A 21,175-nucleotide genomic window follows, 5' to 3' on the forward strand; every position below is an offset into this window, starting at 1 on the left:
CCAGAGTCCCCTGTGGGCACAGGAGGCTGCAGCGCCTGGAGGTGGGGGCCCTGGGAACCAACCTGTGGACAGGGATGAATCATCCAGGGATGAATGCTGAATCCTCCGATCAGTAGCACCTTCCATGCCTCCGCATGAGGGGCTCTAGAGACACCTGCATGACCATGGCTTCTGCGGGGCCTCAGGCACACTGTGGGAGGGAGGCAGGGCAGGCACCATCCCATTTTATCCGTGGGAGAACTGAGGCCCACGCTAGAAAGTGCCAAGCCAGCAAGAGAATCCAGGGTTCTGACTGGAGCCCAAAGCTCCTTCCGTGATGACTCTCAGTGTCTCGGCCACTGACCCTCACCCTCGACCGTCAGGGGCCTGAAGGGTAGCTCTGCCAGGCTGCTGTGACTCTAGGCAGAGTTGCCATGTGACCTGTCACACCCTTTCCGGGCATTGCCCTTGTGGTCACTGGACCGTGCCTGGGCCGCCGTGAGAGGGCAGCACCTTAGGGAAAGAGTCGGGGAAGATGAGGGGTGGCTGATCTGAGGGGGGATGAGCTGCAGTTAAGACCCCAGGAATGATGTTCTGTGGGAGAGAATGCCAGTGATCATCTAGTCCCACCTTCATTTCCTAGATAGAGAAATGCAGGCTCAGAGAAAGGTAGTGAATTGCTCAAAATCCACAGCTGATATTTCCACATAGTAGGTCTCCCAAAGCATGTGTCAAATGAGTTCAAGGGCTACAACCAGCACCTTCTGACTTCAAGCCCAAGCTTCTGTCCATACAGCTGTCCTCAGATGCAGAAAATTGGTAAGGAGGCTCTTTTATCCTGAAGACAGGCATAAGGGGAATGACTGTGGCGCACTTAAAGCGTGGGAGGAGCCCCCAAGGCAGAGAAATAGCAGAACTGGTAGTTTCTAATAGTCTTCAGAAGCTGCCTCGAGGCACTTTGAACCCTGGTGACCCATTCTCACTGAACACAACATGTTTTCTCAGTTCCTGACTTCCTGTTTGGTTTGCTGGTATATTCTTTTTCATCTAAAACTGGTAAGCAAATAAAATAGGTTGTCATTTCCTCATTTTCAAGCCATACTCCTTGTGGGCACCAGAAATCTCTTTCAAGCCTCAAACAGTGAAGGGCTCCTGGGTGAGCAGTGGGTCTCTGTCCCCCTCTCCAGGGGCTCTTGGATGGGACCTTGGTCTGGAAGGAGCCATGGACCTCTGGCTTTGGTCACTTTACTTCCTGCCAGGTAAGTGTTGTGGGGAAACACACTGGACGTTGTATGAGGGTTTAATTGGCCACAGGTAGGGGAGTTGCTGTGCATCTCCAGCTCTGAAGTTTCTGGATGGATTTAGTTGCAAACCGGTACCTAGGGCAGGACATGGATGGAGGTCCTCCCCACTCCCAGTTAGTGCGCCTCCCTCTACTCCAGACACACCTCCTGCTCGCTCAGGAGTTGACTTGTAAGGGCTGAAGATGCCACCTCTCCAGACATATCGGCCTGTTAATATGGAATCTCAAAGCAAGTACCTCCTACGTTCTTTCTTCTTACTTCTACATTCTCTTTCTTTGGATCTCTTTAACGCCTGAATTTTCAAAGTTCCAATGTAAATGAAGTCTCCCTAACCCATTTGGTAGCCTTAATCCATTTCCTGAGCTCCATATCTCAATTTACAGCTGTCTCCTGGGCACTCCCACTTCCATATCCCATCAAGATCAGAAATGCAGCAGGCCTAACACCTAACCTCAAATTCCTCACTGGTCACCACCCAAATCAGCTACTCTCTCTGTCTTAACTATCCCTGATATCAGCTGTAAAATGCCAAAATAGCTTTTTACCACCTCTTCCTATTTATCCCCAACCAGACTTTGACCTAATCAATGGCCAATTCACGTAGTTTCTAGATTCACATTTACAAGGATGAGAAGCCATGGCAGCCCCTACTAGAGACATAACAGAGGGAATGGAAAGGAAGACCACAGGATCACCTCTTAACTATCTCTCCCACTTCCTCCAACCTGATCAGCCTGTAGCTCCAGATCAACCTTCCTTCATCTTGACTGTGATCATAGGATCATCCTTTCCAACAACCTTCCATGGCTCCCACTGCCTACTGAATCGAACTCCTTAAATACAAACTCCTCTCTTGGCCTCCCTTTTTTTTTTTTTTTTTGTGGTACGTGGGCCTCTCACTGCTGTGGTCTCTCCCGTTGCGGAGCACAGGCTCCGGACGCGCAAGCTCAGCGACCATGGCTCACGGGCCCAGCCGCTCAGCGACATGTGGGATCTTCCTGGACCGGGGCATGAACCCACGTACCGTGCATCAGCAGGCGGACTCTCAACCACTGCGCCACCAGGGAAGCCCTACAGAGGTTTTTTTGTTTGTCTGTATTTTTGCGGTACGCGGGCCTCTCACTGCTGCGGCCTCTCCCGTTGCGGAGCACAGGCTCCGGACGCGCAGGCTCAGCGGCCATGGCTCACGGGCCCAGCCGCTCCGCGGCATGTGGGACCCTCCCGCACCGGGGCACGAACCCGTGTCCCCTGCATCGGCAGGCGGACTCTCAACCACTGCGCCACCAGGGAAGCCCTTGGCCTCCCCTTTTATACTCTGAGCTTATCATACTCCCCTGTACTTTCCTAACCTCCAGCCAATGGGACGCCTCTTTGAACATGTGCTAGACTTTCCTGCCACCATGCCCTTGCTCATGCCATTCCTGCTGCCGGGAATAGCCTTCCACTCACCTCCACTATTTATGGGTCCTTCAAATCCCATCTCAACCTCCACTTTCTCGTACATGTTCCACGGGCCCCTCTTCTGAACCCCAATAGCTGACCCCGTTCTACCTTGTATTGTAGCTCAGGGTGTGTCCACTTTATTTTATTGATTCAATGGTAAGCTTCTTGGGGGTCAAAGTTGTTTTTTATTCATACTTGCTTTCTTTGTAATGACTGGAGTTCAGAAGAAAGTCAAATCTTTGAATCAAATATTGGAAATCCCTAAAAACCCAAGGGAATGAAGTTTTAATGAAACAGACTCTGTGAGAGGTGGTAGGACATAGGTGATCACAGTGGATGGTTAACTAAACTTAGACCTGAGAGGGAAGAGGGATTGGGTGGACGTGGAAAATGTCTAGGAGTGAAGGGTACCTAAATTGTACCCCTGCAGTCTGTCCTGAGCAATACGACCCTTCTAGCCAGAGGTGTCCTTGCTCTGGGCCTGGTCCTTCTCCACTTGTGCCCATCTCCACAGGGTGAGGCGTTCAAGGCCCCAAAGGATGTGCCTACTCCAAGCCCACACCCACACCCCCTCTTCTAGACCTCAAATTCCCTGTCCAAATGTCTCTGGAACCACCTTCAATGACTGTGTGAGATTCTATCCTGGGTCTTCTGTCCTAGGGTGACCCCTTGGCCTATAAAAGGGTGGCTACAGGTGGCTGTTTGGGAAGGAGATGGATGGAGCTTGTACACGCAAGCTGGGTCATCCCCCATGTATATACCAGGACCATTGTGGAGTGGGCAGGAGCCAGGGATGAGAACAGAAAGGAGAGAGGCCAGAGGATAGAGGCAGGAAACTTGGAGCCATTTTTCCCTGCACAGCCATGTATTAGAGTGGACATCCAAGGAGTGTGTAAATTTGTCAAGATAGGGGGATCATTTATTCAACAGTTTTTTAGCCTGATAATTAACTTTAAAATATTTAGACGTATGATATTTGGGTCTTATTTGTATTTCTGCCCCAGGTCCTGCAAATGTGGGGGTGGTCTTGGTCCCAGAGCCCAGTGCATGAGGCACAGACTATAGGCCACATCGCCTGGGGCCCTAAGTGGAGTTCCGTAATAAAGCAAGGCAGTAGCATAGGGTATACACTTTCAAACTTTTTTTACCTTGACCCATAATAATACATACACTTGATGCTGTGGCCCAGTACACATACGCATACCTAAAATTTATTCTTGATTCTTTAATATGGGGATGACTCTGGGGCTTCAGCACTTGGACAGATGTTGGTGCTATTTTTGGAGATGGGAACAGCTTGTGACGGAACAGGCTTTGGAAGAAAAATCAAGAGGGTTTTGTTTGTTTGTTCTTGCCATTTAAGTCTGGAAAATATCTTATATGTTTGAGTGAAGTGCAAGAGCAGGTGTCAAAAAGGCAAGTTTGGAGCCCAGAGGTAAAGACAAGACTGGAGATCCATATTATGGTGAGATCTATATAGAGTTGGTATTAAAAGCCATGGAAGTAAATGAGCTAGTGTGGGGGGAAGCAAGGAGGACAGAGAAGAGAACAGGCCCAGCGTCAGGTCCAATGCTGATAGAGAAGGGGAAGGAAGGAAGGAAGGAGGAGGAGAACTAAAGTGAACAGATAAGGAGAGATAAGTCAGGAGATTGCAAAGGAACAGTCATTGAGAGTGTAATGTCGGGGAAGCCAGGAGAGGAAAGCATTTCAAGGCAGGAAGGCTCAATTCCACCAAATGCTGCCAGGAGAGCAAGAAAAAAAAGGATAAAGAAGTGACCATCCAACATGGCAACAAGGAAAGTTTTGGTGACCTTGACCGGAGCAGTTTCAGAGGAATACTGGAGCCATAATTCTGACAGATATAGGTGGAAGAGGAATCGGGAGATGGAGGAGTGGATTCAGTGATTTTGAGAAAGTGAACAGAAGAGGGGTGGCAGCTGAAGGGGAGGGGAGAAGTCGACCAAGGGTTTTTCCAGTATGGGCCATATCAGGGCGTGTGTGTAAGCCATGCAATGCTGGAGGAGAAGAACCAGTGAGACAGACAGAGAAAGGGGGTGATTGCAGAAGACATGCTCTAAAGAAGGTGATGGCATGGATTCAGGATAAAGGTGAAAGGACTGGCTTTTGAGAGGAGGGGGACACTCCATCCACAGCGACAGGGCCGAGGGCAGACAGCGGGCCCAGACACACACAGGTTAGTGTGGGCGGAAGTGGGAAGGAGCATAGGATGCTTCCCATCCTTTTAAAAAAATCCACGCTCCATTGGATAAACATAAAACTCTCAGGTCAGCTCCCTTCTTCCAGAGATTCTGCTGTGTCTTGAGTTGATAGGGTCCTCATCGATTTTCCCACCTAGAAAATCACTGCTACACGGAATCCAAAGTCTGTTCCCAGAGCACTGCCACCAGCCAAGGCCTTGGGGGCCTTTACCTTATTTTGCATTATGAAAAAAAGATTTTTTCCATGTTCCAAATTGGATATTTATATCCAACTATATGTTGAGAGTGACTTTTTAAGCTACATATATCCCTTTCCCCTACCATCACCACTGAAAATCAAATCACCAACTTAAAGATTAATGACACTTAGTTAGCAGCCTCTCTAAAATGTCAATATTAAACAGCTTGGTTCCTTTAGATACCTTCTCCCACCCCTTTCTTTTTTCCCCTGAATCATTTGGAAATGTAGTTAAGGGGTCCAGAATTGCAAAAATTCAAGGGCATCTGGGATGCTTATCTAAGAATGCAGATCCACAGGCCCCATCCTAAGCAGACATAATCACATTGCTTAAGGGCAGGACCAGGTTATCTGTATCCTAGCAAGTTCCCCCAAAGGAGTCTTATGCACACTGTGCCTAAGTTCTAAACCTGGAGGTTATAGCTATCTTTTTTTCTACTTGGGAAATCTGCTTTTGGTTCGAAGCTACTATGAACTCCAAGGAGAATGGGATCTGGTCATTTTCATCTCACCCATTAGTGCTTCCTTGGGACCAGAGTTCAGTGTACGCAGCAGCTTTCCTTGTGCTTCATCCATCCAAAGTTTGCACGATAAGGATGTCTTAGTCAGCTCCAGCTGCTGTAACAAAATACCATAGATTGCGTAGCTTAAATAACAGACATTTATTTCTCACAGTTCAGGAAACTAGAAGTCCTAGATCAAGGTGCTGGCAGACATGATTCTCTGTGACGGCCCTCTTCCTTGTTTGCAGCCATCTCCCTGTGTGCTCACATGGTCTCTTCTCGTGCACATGGAGAGAACAAGGACACTAATCCCATTATGAGGGCTGCATCCTCATGACCTCATCTAACCCTACTTACCTTCCAAAGGCCCCACCTTGTAATACCATCACTTTGGGGGTTGGAGTTTCAACACATGAATTTTGGGGAGATACAAACATACAGTCCATAACAGAGGACCTGGGCAAGCCAGGGGGTTACCAGCAGCTCATCGCTGAGCAGAGAGGCCACTGGAGGCATCTGCACAGGTGATGACCCCTCTCTGCTCTGTCTTGCGCCTGCCCATTTTACAGCATCTCATCCTTGAGAAAGCAGCAGGCATGCCCTTTTCTGGCTGGGTTGGTCCAAAAATGTTTGCATGCTCATTCTCAGGTGCTGGGCTTTACACACAGGTATGGTCCTTCTGGACATACAGGGGATTCACCTATCCCCTTGGTTGGGTGTTTGTCCTTTGATGGGTCACCCTTCCACTGGCACGTTCCAGTCACAGAGCTACCTCACACGTCTGTTTCCAGGGGATTTAAAGCAGTGTTGGGTTATTCATGAAGGGTTTCCATGTCAGATCATACATGTCTGGTGGGCCCCTCTTCTCCCCACCACACTTACCAGCTACACTTTCAGATCGTAACATACTCCTGTAAATGTCCCCAGCTAGCCCCTATCTAGCCTCCTCTACCCCCATCTCATGTTCCCATGGTTGTTTCTGTTGTCCATGTTCTTCCCTCTCCCCAGAACATCCTCCTCGACTCTCTCTGCTCATCTAGGAGGCTCCAGCCCCACTTCTTTCCTTGACTCCTTGGAGCTATTCTTTTTTTTTTTTTTTTTTTTAAGAGAGAATCTTTTTTTTTTTTTAATTTACTTTTGGCTGCATTGGGTCTTCGTTGCTGTGTGTGGGCTTTCTCTAGTTGCGGTGAGTTGGGAGTTACTCTTTGTTGCAGTGCACGGGCTTCTCACTGTGGTGGCTTCTCTTGTTGCGGAGCATGCATTCTAGGTGCATGGGCTTCAGTAGTTGCGGCACACAGTCTCAGTAGTTGTGGCGTACGGGCTTAGTTGCTTGCAGCATGTGGGGTCCTCCCTGATCAGGGCTCGAACCAGTGTCCCCTGCATTGGCAGGTGGATTCTTAACCACTGTACCACCAGGGAAGTCCTAGAGCTATTCTTAATGTTTGCTCTATGGATGAATTTCAGGAAGTTTGTGAACATCCCTCCCCGCCTCGTGAACGTGCCATGTTCTCTCTCCTGTCCCAGCCTTTTTGGGGGTGGTTCTCACTGTCTAGAAGGGTCTCTCCTCCACCCTAGTCCACAGCCCCCTCCCCCCACACACATTTCATCCTCTGAATTGTCTTCCCAGAAATATACAGACACTTACTGGGACCCACTTAGCTGACAATTAATCATACTTGGACTTACTTTCTTCTCCAGCTTAGACCTGCCTTCTCTCAGCCAAAGCATAAGCTTTTTGATGTCAGGGACTCAGAAACCACCCCTTTTATTCCACCCTGCTCCACACCACCCCCAATGCACATACAATGTGCACACACACTCAAATATACCCTTGTTTCCTTCTGTGTTCCCTTCCTCAGTGAAGACAACACCATCATTCTCTGAGTTGCCGTCCACACCCAGTCCTTCAGGTCACAACTTACACATCACGTCTTCCAGAAAGCCTGCGTCAAATTATATCATCCTCTGCAGCAGACTGGATCAGGCGCCCCTGCTTGCTGCTTCCAAGGGGCTCGTGTATCTACGCCGTGGGATTTACTATACTCTGTTGTCACATAGTGGCCGTCCATTTGTATCATTCAATAAATGATTTGTTCTGTGAGGGAGGGATGCCAGGCACCTTATCACATGAAAGGCATTCAACTGATACTTGTTGAATGATTGAATAAAAAAACTGGAGGTGAATGGTTGTTTTGGTTGGTTGGATGGATCTGAGCAAAACAAAACTAGACAGAAAACCTGTTGGAGCCAATTGTACCATGCCTCCCGACACCACCCTGAAGTCACTCAGGGATCATGGGCTGGTTGCGGGGATCACTGTGGCACATCCTCTCCCCCTGGAGTGGGGTAGTGGCTTTGACTGTATTTTCAGGGGGTTGATGTCTGGGTCCATATGGGTTCAGGTTTGGTAACAAGGCTGAGGATTACATTAAGGCTTGGGCTGGGGAGAGACTCAGCCTTGGGCATAGGGCTAGGGATGGACATAGAGCTGGACCAAGAATATAAATAGGGTTGGGGATGGGAAGAGGCTGAGGATGCAGCCAGGGCTAGAGATCATGAGAGGGCTGAGGCTCAGGGCTGGCTGAGGCTTGGGCTGCTAATGGGGATGGAGTTGGAAGTAGGGATGAGTGTGAGGCTGGGCCGGGGCCTGGGTTGGAAACAGGGATGGAGTTGGAAATAGGGATGAGTGTGAGGCTGGGCTGGGGCCTGGGTTGGAAACAGGGCTGGAGTTGGGGATGTGGCTGGGGATGGGGCTTCCTCTACATTAACTCCCTCTCCCTGCAGTAGCTGGAGCCCTGAGGGTCGTTCCAGAAGTAAAGGTGGAGGGAATGCTGGGAGGATCCGTTGTCATCGAGTGCCCGCTTCCTGAAATGCATGTGAGGATATATCTGTGCCGGACAATTGTTGAGTCTGGAGGATGCGCCACCGTGGTGTCCAACAGGAACTTCGTCAAGAAGGAATTCAAGAATCGAGTCACACTGGAGCTGTGTCCAGACAGGAATCTGTTCCTGGTGGAGATGACAGAGCTGGTCGAGAGTGACAGCGGGGTCTATGCCTGTGGGGCAGGCATGGACACAGACCGGGGCAAGACCCAGCAGGTCACCCTGTCTGTTCACAGTGGTAGGTGCCCCACACGATGGAGGCTCTGGCCACCCAGAAAACGTTTCCACTCAGGAAGGCTGGGACGACAATGGGACTGCAGCAGTCCCCACACTCTTACACTATTCCCATATTAGCAAGTCCAGTAGGAATTGGGATCTGTAGAGTCGAAACCTCATAGAGTCAATGAACTTCACGGTCCACCAAATTTTCTATCCAAACTGTATGAAAGGGACAGGATAGGTGCTCTCCTTGTGTGGTATTTTACTCATCCTACCCAGGGCACGAGGCGAGTGTGGGGTGAGATTGAGGAGGGGCTCTGAGACTGAAGGAAATTGGAAGCAAAAGGACATAATTATTACCATAATTGTCCCGTGAGAGATATCAGGGATAAATATAAAGGAAAGACAATCATTTTTCACAGTTGATGGCCAAATTTGTTACTTTATGATCTGATCCTTTCTTTATTTCTCCCGAACCCTTCCTTTTTTCTTTTCTCCACTGACTTCCTCAGACATACACAGCACTAATTCAACAACCTAGATTCCCAATGGTCTCCGATGGTTTTGCAGGGAATGCCGACGGGGTTAGGGTGAAAGAGGATTTCTGTCAGGGAAGCCCCCAGCCTGGTTATTTTTCTTCTCCCTGCCCTCATCCCCTCACTGCCATCTGCCCTAGCTGAGTCAGCCTCAGCTCATAGCAGCAGTCCCTTCCCCAGGCCTCAGTCTCGTCCTAGAGACCACCAATGGACTCCTCTTGCCTCCGGTAGATTACGGGCCTTTCTGGGAAGAAGAGCCAATGCCTGAGCCTCCAGCATGGTTTAACAGATTTCTCCAAATGCGTATGCCTCTTTGGTTCCAGATGCCTGAACATGCCAGTTCTTTGGAATTCATATCCAAAGGTCAGTTCCCCAAAGGTAGGGTAGGGGAGGTGGGGGAGATTCTATGGCATTGTGAAAATGGAGGAGGGGGTACATGTTCAGCTCGTAGGATGGTTGGCAGAGCAGAGCTGCGTCTCAGATGTGTATTTCCCTGCCTTAGGAGGGGGTACCTCCCTGAGATCTGCATTCCAAGTCTTTCAAGCCCATCCTTCAGCAGGTACACTTGGCACTAGTTGCAGAAATGACCCATCACCACCAGGTGGCACCACATGTAATGAAGTTTGTGCTCCATTCACAAAATCTAGCTCTTTTATGAATGACTGCGGGAAACCAAGACTGGGCAGACGTTTCCCAGCCAGAGGTCCTCCTGCTTCCTGCTCCCCATAGGGCTGTCTACCATTCGCTGGCATACTGATTTAACAGCTCTATTTTACAATAACAAGATCAATCACGATTATACTAATGATACTTTTACATTTCTATACCATTTTCCTGTCTTAAATGCATTTTGACATGCAATAGTTACATCACATCCTCACATCTGCCCTGTGAGGTAGATACATTAATTGAATATTGTTACACTAAAAGACCGCTGGCCATTGAGAGAGGGATCGTGTAACTGAGCTCATTGTATACTCAAGGCTGTGACTGACAGGTGTGGGATGGGGGAGAATAGACAAGCACATAGATACAACACAAGGCAGAGTGGGAATTGAACTACAAACAAGGTTTTGTCCATGCTTAGAGGAGCGCAAGCTCTTCTGCCTGGGAAGTCACAGAAGACTTTCTGTAGGAAATGGAGTTTGAAGCAAATATAGACAGAACGTACTAGATGCAGATGGCATGCTCAGGAGGCATTTCAGGTGACAAGGACTGTGAGAACAAAGGTAGTCTAGGTAAAAGGGAAGCATGTGTTCTGGAAAGAAATGGTTGGCCCAAGGCTGCTGGAGACTAGAGTTTCTTCCTGCTGTGTTCTGTAGTAACCACACCAGCTCAAAGGACCGAGGCCCCTCCAGCACACCATGCCTCCCCCACCACCTCAATCACCCACCGCCCTCGAGTTTACAGGGCATCTTCAGCAGCAACTGCCCAGCCCACCACCCTCCTGCCATCTGCCACAGCCTCAAAAACCTCAGCACAGGAGGAACTGCTCAGGCTCCAGACGGCCAGCTACAACCACCAAACCAGGCTTCACAGGCAGAGGTAAGAGGCCTGCACCGTCCAGGGTGAGAATTCTGTTAACAAAGGGACAAACTTGTGAGCTACCTCCAAAAAAGTTGGCTACTTGCGTGCTGCCTTAACCCCCTCCCTTCCTGACCTCTCCCTTCTCTCTCCCCCTCCTTCCCTCCTCAGTTCACTCAACCAGGGCCCAGGCCCTGTGTCTGGGATGGAAGACCAAGGCTTCTACATCCTGACCCCCACCATCCTGGGTCTCATCCTGCTGGCACTTCTGGGGCTGGTGGCGAAGAGGGTCATTCAGAGGAGGAAAGGTGAGGGCGCCAGGCTAAGTTTCCGAGAGCCGAGCTTCCCCAAATCCCAGCGCATTCAGATCCCTCTGACCTCCCGGGGACACTCAGGCGCTTTAGATGAGCAGCCTGGGGTGTGGGGAACGTGGCACGGGGCTCAATGGTCTGGAAATGGGGGCGGGGAGGAGCGCGGCCTGGGCCCTTTGGTCTTCAGTAAGCACCCACACGTCAGACATTGCCAAACACCAGGCAAACAGACAGCCTTTAGTTTTCTAAGACTGGGAGGGGGTGCCCATGGGCCTCTGACGCCCTCTTCCTCTCTCCTTCCCTGTGGCTTTACCGAGAAGCTCTCTCCAGACGGGTCCGCCGACTGGCCGTGAGGATGCGCGCCCTGGAGGCCTCACAGCGGCCCCTGTCACAGCGGCCACGCGTGTCACAGCGGCCACGCGTGTCGCAGCGGCCACGCACCCAAAACAACGTCTACAGCGCCTGCCCTCGGCGCCCTCGGGGGGTGGACGCTGCTGGTGAGCAGGCGGGCAGGTGGGGGAGAGCGGGACAGGTCGCGGGGAGAGGGAGGCGGGCTGGGGGAGAGCGGGACGGGCCGGGCGTGCGAGCTGGAGCAGCCAGACACTGCGCGGCGCGGAGGTTGAGCCAGAAAAACCCGCCTTCAGAACAGCCGCGTGCAGCGCGGCCGGCTCCTCCTCCCCCGGGTTTCCGGCAGAGCTGCGGGTGGGGTTGGATCCTCGGCCCCGCCCTCATGTCGGCCCTCCCGGTTCCTATTAGGTGAAGGGGCGGCACCTCTCCCATGCCCCGGAGCATTGGCGCCCCCAGCCCCGCCGCAGGTAAGCTCCGCCCCGCCCCCTGATTGGCAGCTGTGGCCCTAATGGGCGGCCCCAGACCTGAGCTTGGACCCGAGCGCAGTCGGTGGAGCTTCGGCTTAGCTGGGGGGCGGGGGCTTTCGCAGCGGCTCCCCGGGCCCTGAGTCTGGGAACTGGTATCAGTTTCCTCCTTTGATGGTGTCAGTAGGCGACTACGCAACAATTGTGGTAGACTTAGTTACACGACTTTTAGCCAAGCATTTCTCATGGGATAAATGGGAGCTTAGTAGAGGATGATAGATGGTACCTCTACAAATACGTGAAGGGCTTTCACGTGGAAAAGATTCGATTTCTAGGAGATCTTAAGGGGGTGGAAGTTACCCAGTTTCACCTTAATATGAGGAAGTACTTTCTAGTAAGCCCTCGAAGATGAGAGGAGGTTGTTTACCCATCACTGAAGGCAGTTAAGCCTGGCCTAGAGACGTAGATAAGATTCAACACTTTGGATGAAGAAGATTCCTCTTGAAATCTAGGTTTGGACATAGGGAACTCATCTTTCTTTCTTTTTTTTTCTTCTCATCTTTCTATTGAAGAAAAAATCTGCCATTTGGCAGATGTGTGAAAAACCTTTAAACTATTCATTCGTGTTTGTTTTCCCAAATTTCCCATTTTGTTCTCTAAAGCAGCCTACCATAGCCGAAACATTATTACTTCAGGAACCAGTAAAAACTAAGTGTGGCAAGTGTCCCTGATTTAATTAGGGGGTAGGCTAAGCTAGTGCAGTAAACCCTAAACCACGGCCCACAACATGGAAGCCTCCTGGCAGGTAGCCAGGAGGAGGTGGCCTGAGCCATGGGGTCATCCAGGGACTCAAATGCCTTCTGCCTGTTGCTGCACCACCCCCTGGAGTCTTGCCGCTTCCATCCTTCCGTGGTCAATGCTCAATCACCAGCACCATGTCTGCATCCCAGCGCATGGGAGGAAGAAAGAGAAAGTCGCTTTATTAAGACCATGACCCTGAAATTTCACACATCACTTCTCCCTGCATCCCACTGGGCACAGTTTAGTCACGTGGTCACACCTGCCTTCAAGGGAGGCTGAATAATGTATCCCTGGCTCGGTAACCGTGCCTTGCTACAAGGGGGAGAGTGATGCCTGGCAACAAGCAACAGCTCTGCCCCCATCATGCCCAGCTTCTTGAGCTTGCCCTCAGCCCTGCTGGAGAAGGTTCACAGTAGCTTAGGTAGGTCCAGCGGTGCCCATCTATTCTACACTTACCTCAGCCCTTTTCTCTGGAACTGCTCTGTGACCACACATGCCCTCACCTGGCCCAGTACCTTGCTCAAATTTTACCCTTCCTCCCTGCTTGAAACTCACATTCCCACTATCAGGGATAAAAATCTTGATGGAGCAAGTTGACAACAAGGTGCCTATGATTAATGACTGAGTATTTTAAGCCTTCACAGGGAGTGACGTTTTAAAATTTTTTAAGCCAAATGAATCTCAAATGATGAACTGTAACAGGCAGTGGGAGATATATTTTTGAAGCAAGCTGCTGCTCAGCTTGTACTTGGTAAAGTACAGAAAGTAACAGCTCCTTTCAGTGAGCACCTACTCAGTGCCTACTGTGTTCAGGGGGCTGAACTTCTGGTTCTCAGCGCTTGTGTCAAAAAGGTGTGACTTTCCCTACTGCAGCCTTCCTGGGTGGATGTTACAATAGTTGTGCCGTGTTAGAGTCATGGCATAGCCCTGCCCTCCGAGAACTGATCCGTCCTGAAGGCAGATGGTCCTGAACTTTCTTTCTGGGGAAGCGGAGTTCCACATGGCCTGCCACCTTCCTCTGCTTCACCAGCCGGCTCCTTCCTGGAATGCACTGTCATGTCACGTCACAAGCTCTCCATGGAATAAAAGCCCTATGGAGGTGCAGAGGATGACTCATGCTACTTCTGATAACTCCCTGAGAAGATGCATATTTATTCCACAAGTCACATCATCTAATCCCAGAGGGGAAACTCCTCCAGCAGCTGGTTCTCCTTCAGACCCGTGCTTAGTCACATGATTTTAGTCTGAGCCCCGTTTAAGGCATTTCCTGTCACATTAGATCTAAGTGTTTTCCAGTTATTTGGGGTTGAGACGCCACCCTGAAAATCCCCAGGGCTGAGCCACCTGATGGAGCTCAACCACCTCTGTGTTTTGCCTTCTAGAAGACAGCAACCACATGCATGCTTCCCCCCCACCCCACCCCATTGCCTGCTGTCGATGCTACAATCACCCTACCCAGATCCAGTGATGCTTCTCCGGTTGTTCCCAGGTGTCGGAAACTCCCTGGCTCCATGCCCCATCTGTGAAGATCAGCTGTGAATATGTGAGCTTCTACCACCAGCCTGCTGCCAAGATGGAGGACACGCATTCCGATGACTACGTCAATATTCCCTGCCTGACTCAGCTCTCCAGCTGTCCCCCTGGGCCCAGACCTTGGTGCCAATGAGTCTTGTCTCTATGCTGGTTTCCAACACCCGCTCCATCCATTTTCAGAACCCTCATTACTCCCACGTCCCACCTCGAGTCTCATCCCTGTCTGTTTGCCCTGAGCAGTGCTCAGTCTCCCCTCCCCCAGCTCTTCCTGGACACTTTTGCAGCCCCCTGTGGTTTTCAGGTGGGCTCCGGGAATGCAGAGCATTTGTCCTGATGCCACTTGCTTCCTTTCCAAGCCATGCAACAGGCTGTGGGATTTGCAGAGTGTCTTTGATCACGCGGTCTTTGCTGCCCTGGATCTAGACCACATGGACTGGAGCCTAGGCATAGCTGTTGCTTTGAAAGCCCTTCTCGGTCTTGGGTTTCCCACCAGTAGAAGGTGCCTGAACTTCTTTGTGAGGACATGCTTCAGCCCTGAGCTAGGAAGGGACCTTGTTATGAAACACCGCTTACAACCTCTTTGCCCAGATCTTAGGGCTGGCATTTACCAGTGATCTTCTATTTGTCTGGAGTCCTATGAGGGCAATTTATTTTGATGTGATGAAGGGTTGTAAATTTTCAGAACCATGCTTGTTAGTGCTAGTGATATATGTGGATACCCTCTTTACTCTAAGTCTTCCTCCCTTGATGCACCTAAGTACCCTGACTCCAGCATTCGCCCTCTTTCAGAAATAGAATAGTTTTTGTCATCTATTTATCCTTCTTCCATGCACTGAAATGTGTGCACTTATCTTAGCCTTGGTCTATTTGAGCTATCCAAAGGCATTACATCTCTCTGCTTTCAGAAATGCACCTCCTCTCTTTGCCAGTCCAGGTGGCTTATAGCCAGGTGGGGGAGAACAAGGATATGGGATTCCTGGAAGGCCAGTTGTTCTGCAAGAGAACTCACGTCATGGAAGAAGAGACATCCCACCTCCTACGTACATTCATCCTCTTCAGTGTTCTGAACTAGGGCAGAGTTAGGCAGACATTATATGTTTGGATTGCAATCAACTACAAAGTTCAGTCAAAGCTTGAGACTAGAGAATGTCCCGTCTTGCTTTTAGGAAGAAGGCCTTTCCCAGACACACAACTCAGCTTCTCTGGGCACCGGTCCAGTGATAGAAAGGAAAGGTTCCCGAGGTGCCTGCTTTTTATGAGCAGGGAATGTCATCACAGATGGGATAACACATAACCCTAACCCTAACCTAACCCTAAATTATATTCGCACCACCATCATACCTGTCATCCAGGTATGATGACACCATCCACGAGGTCAGCTTGACACTGGCACCCTCCCAAGTGGCAGATAAGGGACGAGTGAGTAGGATAAGAAAGAGAGTACCCAAGGGGCAGGGTTGGTGGGAGTGAGGTGGGGAGTGTGGGCAAGAAATGCAGTGTTTAGGGAGAGTCTGCTTTGTTCTGGGCACCCCCCTGCATTATATCTTTTATCATTTATATTTCAAACCAGTGCCCTCCCCCTCATCCCAGTGCTCTGTGTACGACCCCTGCAGGTGTCATGACAATGTGATTTCCATGCCCTAAAGTTCAACTTCACATCCCAACATCCCTCATTGTTCCTCAACAATTCAAAGACAGGTTAAAAAAAATCCAATTAAGCATTTACTGAGCACCCATCCTCTACCCCACGTGGTGGCAAAGATTGTGGAGGATCAGAGAGAAGCGTGGGGCACTGTCCTTGCTGCCTTCACAGAACTTTCATTCTGACAAATAAATAAGGTGTCGGTTAAAACACTGATAGGAATTAAATAGCGTTGTAATAAATATAGGAATCTGCTTTGTAGGTTATTCGCAGCACCCGAGGGAACCTTCCACGACTGTTGTTGGGGTCCCTTAAAGAATGAAGTCTTTGAGGATAAGCCTGTGCCAAGGATGGGGCCCATGGTCAAGGATGTGAAGCACCCAGAGAACATCATGGGGACGAACGCTTGTTTGAAATGACACAGAGAACGAGGAGGGTATCCTGGCCTGGGCCTTCAGATCTGGTAGAATTTCTCCATCCAGGTCAAGAGAATGTCCACTTCTCCAAAGGCTTTAGTCACAGCTGCTTCTCTGTCCAACTAAAGAGAAAGGAGAGTTGAAGATCTGTCATGTTAGCCACAAGAATAGGTTTCCTTCCAACACCTGAACCCGGTCTGACTCCAAATCATGAGCTGAGTCCCCTTTGGGATGGCCTCTGACAAAGTCACCTACCCATCAATTATTCCCCGTCTATGAGTGTTGTCTGCTTCGGAGGTTAGGACGGGTGGGTTGGTGAGTGGCAACGGATAAGGAGTAAGGGAAAAGCATCTGGAGTCCCTGACACTAAGAATCAGAATCCCAGCGCAGGGTGGATTCTGTCCATCCCCTGAGCCCACTGTGCAGATGAGGAAACTGAGGCCCGGGTGGCCCCTTTCCCTTGTATATTATTGCTCTTCACCACTTATTTATAAACTGGGGTATCTGTTCCTCAAAAAATGATCAAAATTGTATTTGCTTTGCGGGGGAACTGGGTATGAAATTCGGATTTTCTTTGTTGTCTTAATTTAGGAAAAGGCAACATAATTCCCGTAATTCTTTTTCACAGACTAGACCCTTTGAACATCATGGAAAACACGCAATGTGTGTTGTGCTCGGGGGTTCTCCCTTCCTTCCCCCTCACTTCTGACTCCAATCGCCCACCTCAAGTACCCATAAAACTCTCACTTGGGAATGTCCTTGGTAGTGAAATCGTCTTGTAGGGAAATATAATAGCACTTTAACTTGAAAACTGGCAGAAAAATAGGCTGCCATTTGTGGTATTTATGCAGAGGATATGGCAACTGACGCAGCGACAGCTGTGCTAAGTCAGGTGGCTTTGGGGCCAGCCAGGTGGAGTCAGCTGCACTGGATTCTGCACTCGGTCCCTGAGGAGCAATTGTGTGACACTTCAGGCTAGTCTACTTCCAGCGGGGCAGCTCTCCGTTCCTGGCTTTGATTACCTGTTTAAATGCTCGCTGGAACAGTAGAAACCGCCTGCGTGCACTCTCACTGATGGAAAACATCTCCTTTTCCTGCTGGATAACAGAAAAAAAGTGTGCCAAGTGTCGGGTAGGAGCAGAGGCGAGCTGCCTCCCACTGCTTCCTAATGACGCCAGAGGGGTGCCCGAGGCCTAAGAGGACAACTCCAAATCCCGTGTCCCCAAGGTAGCCAATGCTGACCTCCCACCATGCAGCAGGGACTGTGTCCTTTAATTCTCACAGTAGTCTTGCCACATAGGGGTGATTATCAGCATTTTATAGATAAGAAAACCAAAGCTCAGAGAGGTGAACCACCTTGCAAATGGACACCCAGTTGGTTAGAAGCAGGCCTTGATTTGAGCCCAGAACTGCTGGTGCCCAGAGCCTGTGCTCTTTTCCATGACACCTGCAGCTCCCTGTCGTGGAATAAAAGCCAGGGCCAAATAAGGGAAGATGAGTCTTCTGAAAACATAGCATTTCCTGTGGGCCTCAGTCCCAGCTTTGTTCTACTCACACTGGGTTGCAGTTTGGACACGATGACAATAAAGTTGTTGGCCAGAGTAGAGAATGACTTCAGGATCCTGAATTCAACTGCCTTATCGCGGTAGTTTTTGAAGACAGTGTTCAAGTAGAACTCCAGCAGGGCATGGATGAGGTAGCAGCTTTCAGCCTCCTGGGGAGGGGCGGGGTCACTGCGGAGCCAAGGCCTCTGCCCACCCCAGCCCTGGATGAACCACTCACGTGCCATGCAAGGCAAGATAAGCACAGTAGAGGCAGTGATCCTCTAGGAGATGCTGATAAACGTTAGATCTTAAGGAGCCTCCAGGCCCCTTTGTTTGACAGGAGGAACCGCAGACCCAGAAAGAGGGGACTCACCCAGGGTCCCATGGCCGGTCAGTAGCAGACACAGCCTAGCCCCCAGGACTCCTGACTCCCATCTGGTTAGTATTCTTTCTTCTATACCACATGGCCTCTCTAATAGCTCTGGGCGGTGATGGACCTTGAAAAGCACCAGATCTTGATTGGTTGAGAGTTGGCAGGGAAAAGGCTTGGAAGGAGAAGAAAGGAGGAGAAAAGAAAACTAAGTATCCCTGAGCACAGGGATTGCACACTGGCCCTCTGAAGTGCCACAGAGGGAAGCTCAGCATCTCTCAGGGATCAGGGCTCAGTCGTCTCTGCTCATTGCCTAGATGGGTGATGAGTAACAGGTGAGAAAAAAGCAGGGGCATGGAAGTGGCCTAAGCACATGCTCACTGGGCCGACAAAAGCGAGAAATCTAGACTGATGGCAACTCTGGCTAAATGGAGACAGAGGTTTACAAGCCGCAATCCCCGCCCCTCTCCTCATGCCACATGTTCACATGCCCCAGATACTGAGATGACAACCCCAGATATTACTTCTCTGGCTCACTACCAAGCCCTGTCCTGGGCAGGCTCAGCCCAGGGCAGAAATGAAGTCCTCTGTCAGCCTCCCCTAGACAACCCCTCAGTGTCACCCATAGAAGACCAGCCACCCAGAGGAGGCACCATCCTTCCCCAGCATCTGATTACCGAGACATTCTGCAGAACCTCCTTCCGCAGCAGCTGGACGCTCGTGATATTATCCTGAGCTTGCTTTGGGGAAAGAAAGAACAGATGTCTCCAGGTTGGGGGTGAGCATAGAAACCGACCTTGCAAATACACGCTGTTTCCCCAAACCCCTATCCAGTCTGTGAGATCTCAGAGGCCAGAGGGAGGACCCAGGAAAGGCCATGCTGAGCTGGCCCCTGGGGTAGGGGTACAAGGTTCCAGGCCCAGAAAATCACCAATCTTGGCCCCCAGGGGCAGATGGAATCCCAGGAGCTCTTAGAGCTTTGATGAGGGACCTGTTTGATCCCTTTGGTCACTTGAGGCAGGAAGAAATAAGCCCATGTGGTTTAAGATCCACTAGGAATGGGATGTTACCCCCATATTCTGGGGCGGGGTGGGGGGCTGCCCCTTGGAACTTCCCCTGCAGCCCACCCCTCATCCCAGTTCTTGAATCTTGAGCCAAAGAATGCTTGAGAGGAAGGAGTTTTAGAGCTCCTTTGTCCCACCTCCTCATTGTGCAAATAAGGAAACTGATGGGGGCGAAGGTAGGGGTTGCTGTACGGCTTGGTTTCAAGGTCAAGATCATACATAGGTGCCCTGTCTCCAATGCAGCACCCTCCCCTCTTCCCTAGCTGCCTCATCAACTCCTTCTTTCTGCCTTGCATGTGGTTTGTCCTTTAAGTACTACATGTCGCAAGCTCTATTAACCATTCTTTCCCAGCTCAGCATTAAACATTCTTTGACCTTTACTCAAGGCCTAAGCGGGTGGGAACAGGATAGTAGGAGCTGGCAAAGCAGTAGGTGAAAACTCTGGTGGGTCTCGAAGGATTTCCCATGACTTCCCATTGGTGGAGTCTCATGTGACCCTGGGACATAGATGAAGCTCAAATGAATCGGGCTCCCTTCTTTCTTCCTCGTGGGCTGTGTTTCTTTTCCTACAGACTGGCCACATCTTTCTGAGCCTCCGTTTCCCCAAGGGCAAGAGGAAATGTAGACTCGTGATACGTCTGATTTCACTGAGTTCCTAGATAGGGAAATGATGATCATGCTGCAAAAGGAATCACCCCCACGGCTGGCTTCAGAGCAGCGCTTCACTCACCACAATGTCCTTCATGGCCTGGAAGGCTTCCCACAGCTCCTGAAGAACTACCCCTTCTACTTGGCAGGGCCCAAATTGGAATTCTTGGCCCTGGACCCCTGGCCCCTGGCTCCAGAGAAGCAGGATCAGACTCAGGCAGGGAAGGGCAGCCATGCGCACAGGAGAGCCCATCTGCAGCAGAGGAAGGAGCGGGGCGATCCTGCTGGAAGAAAGGGAGGCATCCCTCTGAGGCAGGCCCTCTGCCCCAGGAGGGGTACACCCCAGAGTAATGCTCCTTGGCTCTGCCTCGGCCAGCCTCAGGGACACACAGATGGGAAACCTGAAACTAGAGTGGCTTCCCGGTGTTAGAATAATTCAAACATGTGGCCTTGCTGAGGTGCCCTGGGGTGGGGCAAGGTTCTTTCTGCCACTCGGTCTCATACCCATTGGTCTGGCTTTCCCACTATCTGCGCCCCCCCCAATCCATGTCACACACACACCCCCTGCACCTCCTTCCTTGCTCTGTTATAGTCAACTCTAGCCAACCACCTGCCAGTCAGAATTTGACCAAAAAGAGTGAAGAAATGAGGAGGGCCATTTCTTCACTCTTTTACAATGTGCCGAAGAACTCATATAGGGAGCCCAAGCTCAGCAGGATAGAGAGCTTAACTAGGCGTTTGCCTGTCTGAGTTCTGCCCTTAAGTCACCGGGCACACGTGGACAGGTCTTTCTCCCCTCCCCCAGGAGAAGGCCACCTCCGACTCATGAGGAGCCGTGGGTTTAATCCTGACCCACAGGGAGGGACTAGCTGATTGATAGGTTACGGTCACATACTCACTATGCCACCTCAACTGACGGACTGGCTCTCGACTCTAAGAATTAAATTTTCAGGTAACTGAACAAGAAGAGGAATCAGATTTCCAGAGGAATCACCTATAAAACCTTCCACTGAAAGACTCTGTGAAGAGCCCCAAGCCAGAGGAAGGGAACCCCATTGTCTGTCTATCATAATCGTATGCAGAGATTTCTTCTCCCTAATTTCTTTGTCCTTTGCTTTTCTTCCTTCCTTCTTTCCTCAGAACTCAGTCCATCCCTCCCTTTCTTTCTCCTGGCCCTGGTCTCACAC

The 21,175-nt window shown here is 50.4% G+C and overlaps 2 protein-coding genes across 9 annotated transcripts; one reads left to right on the forward strand and one right to left on the reverse strand.

The window, feature by feature from the left end:
• The first annotated feature begins 1,201 nt into the window (after nucleotides 1-1,201).
• Nucleotides 1,202-14,651, forward strand: FCMR (Fc mu receptor). Of its 8 annotated transcripts, none has more exons than XM_060010115.1 (8): nucleotides 1,202-1,238; nucleotides 8,471-8,806; nucleotides 9,555-9,686; nucleotides 10,646-10,868; nucleotides 11,019-11,155; nucleotides 11,479-11,667; nucleotides 11,915-11,973; nucleotides 14,261-14,651. In XM_060010115.1, exons 1-8 carry the CDS (start codon nucleotides 1,202-1,204, stop codon nucleotides 14,435-14,437), a joined length of 1,290 nt encoding a protein of 429 aa, XP_059866098.1. In that variant the 3' UTR covers nucleotides 14,438-14,651. The 8 variants fall into 8 exon arrangements, with proteins under 8 accessions (XP_059866098.1, XP_059866103.1, XP_059866108.1 ...); XM_060010120.1 differs by having other exon boundaries at nucleotides 11,479-11,655; XM_060010125.1 differs by lacking the exon at nucleotides 11,479-11,667.
• A 1,749-nt stretch (nucleotides 14,652-16,400) lies between these two features.
• IL24 (interleukin 24) lies at nucleotides 16,401-20,241 on the reverse strand. Its single transcript, XM_060010146.1, has 5 exons — nucleotides 20,071-20,241; nucleotides 18,954-19,016; nucleotides 17,918-18,076; nucleotides 17,385-17,459; nucleotides 16,401-16,484 (listed from the first exon to the last, which is right to left on the reverse strand). Exons 1-5 carry the CDS (start codon nucleotides 20,239-20,241, stop codon nucleotides 16,401-16,403), a joined length of 552 nt encoding a protein of 183 aa, XP_059866129.1.
• Between the last annotated feature and the right edge of the window lie 934 nt (nucleotides 20,242-21,175).

Source organism: Delphinus delphis, chromosome 1 (assembly GCF_949987515.2).
Source record: "Delphinus delphis chromosome 1, mDelDel1.2, whole genome shotgun sequence".
Taxonomy (NCBI): domain Eukaryota; kingdom Metazoa; phylum Chordata; class Mammalia; order Artiodactyla; family Delphinidae; genus Delphinus; species Delphinus delphis.

Coding starts and splice junctions, on each gene's coding strand:
- IL24 (XM_060010146.1), bottom strand. CDS start 20,241: ATGGGCTCTCCTGTGCGCATGGCTGCCCTTCCCTGCCTGAGTCTGATC. Junction 17,460..17,917: donor TGTCCAAACTGCAACCCAGT/GTGAGTAGAACA, acceptor TCTGTTATCCAG/CAGGAAAAGGAGATGTTTTC. Junction 16,485..17,384: donor TCCAGCGAGCATTTAAACAG/GTAATCAAAGCC, acceptor CTTTCTCTTTAG/TTGGACAGAGAAGCAGCTGT.
- FCMR (XM_060010115.1), top strand. CDS start 1,202: ATGGACCTCTGGCTTTGGTCACTTTACTTCCTGCCAG. Junction 8,807..9,554: donor CACCCTGTCTGTTCACAGTG/GTAGGTGCCCCA, acceptor TGCCTCCGGTAG/ATTACGGGCCTTTCTGGGAA. Junction 11,668..11,914: donor CGCTGCTGGTGAGCAGGCGG/GCAGGTGGGGGA, acceptor GGTTCCTATTAG/GTGAAGGGGCGGCACCTCTC.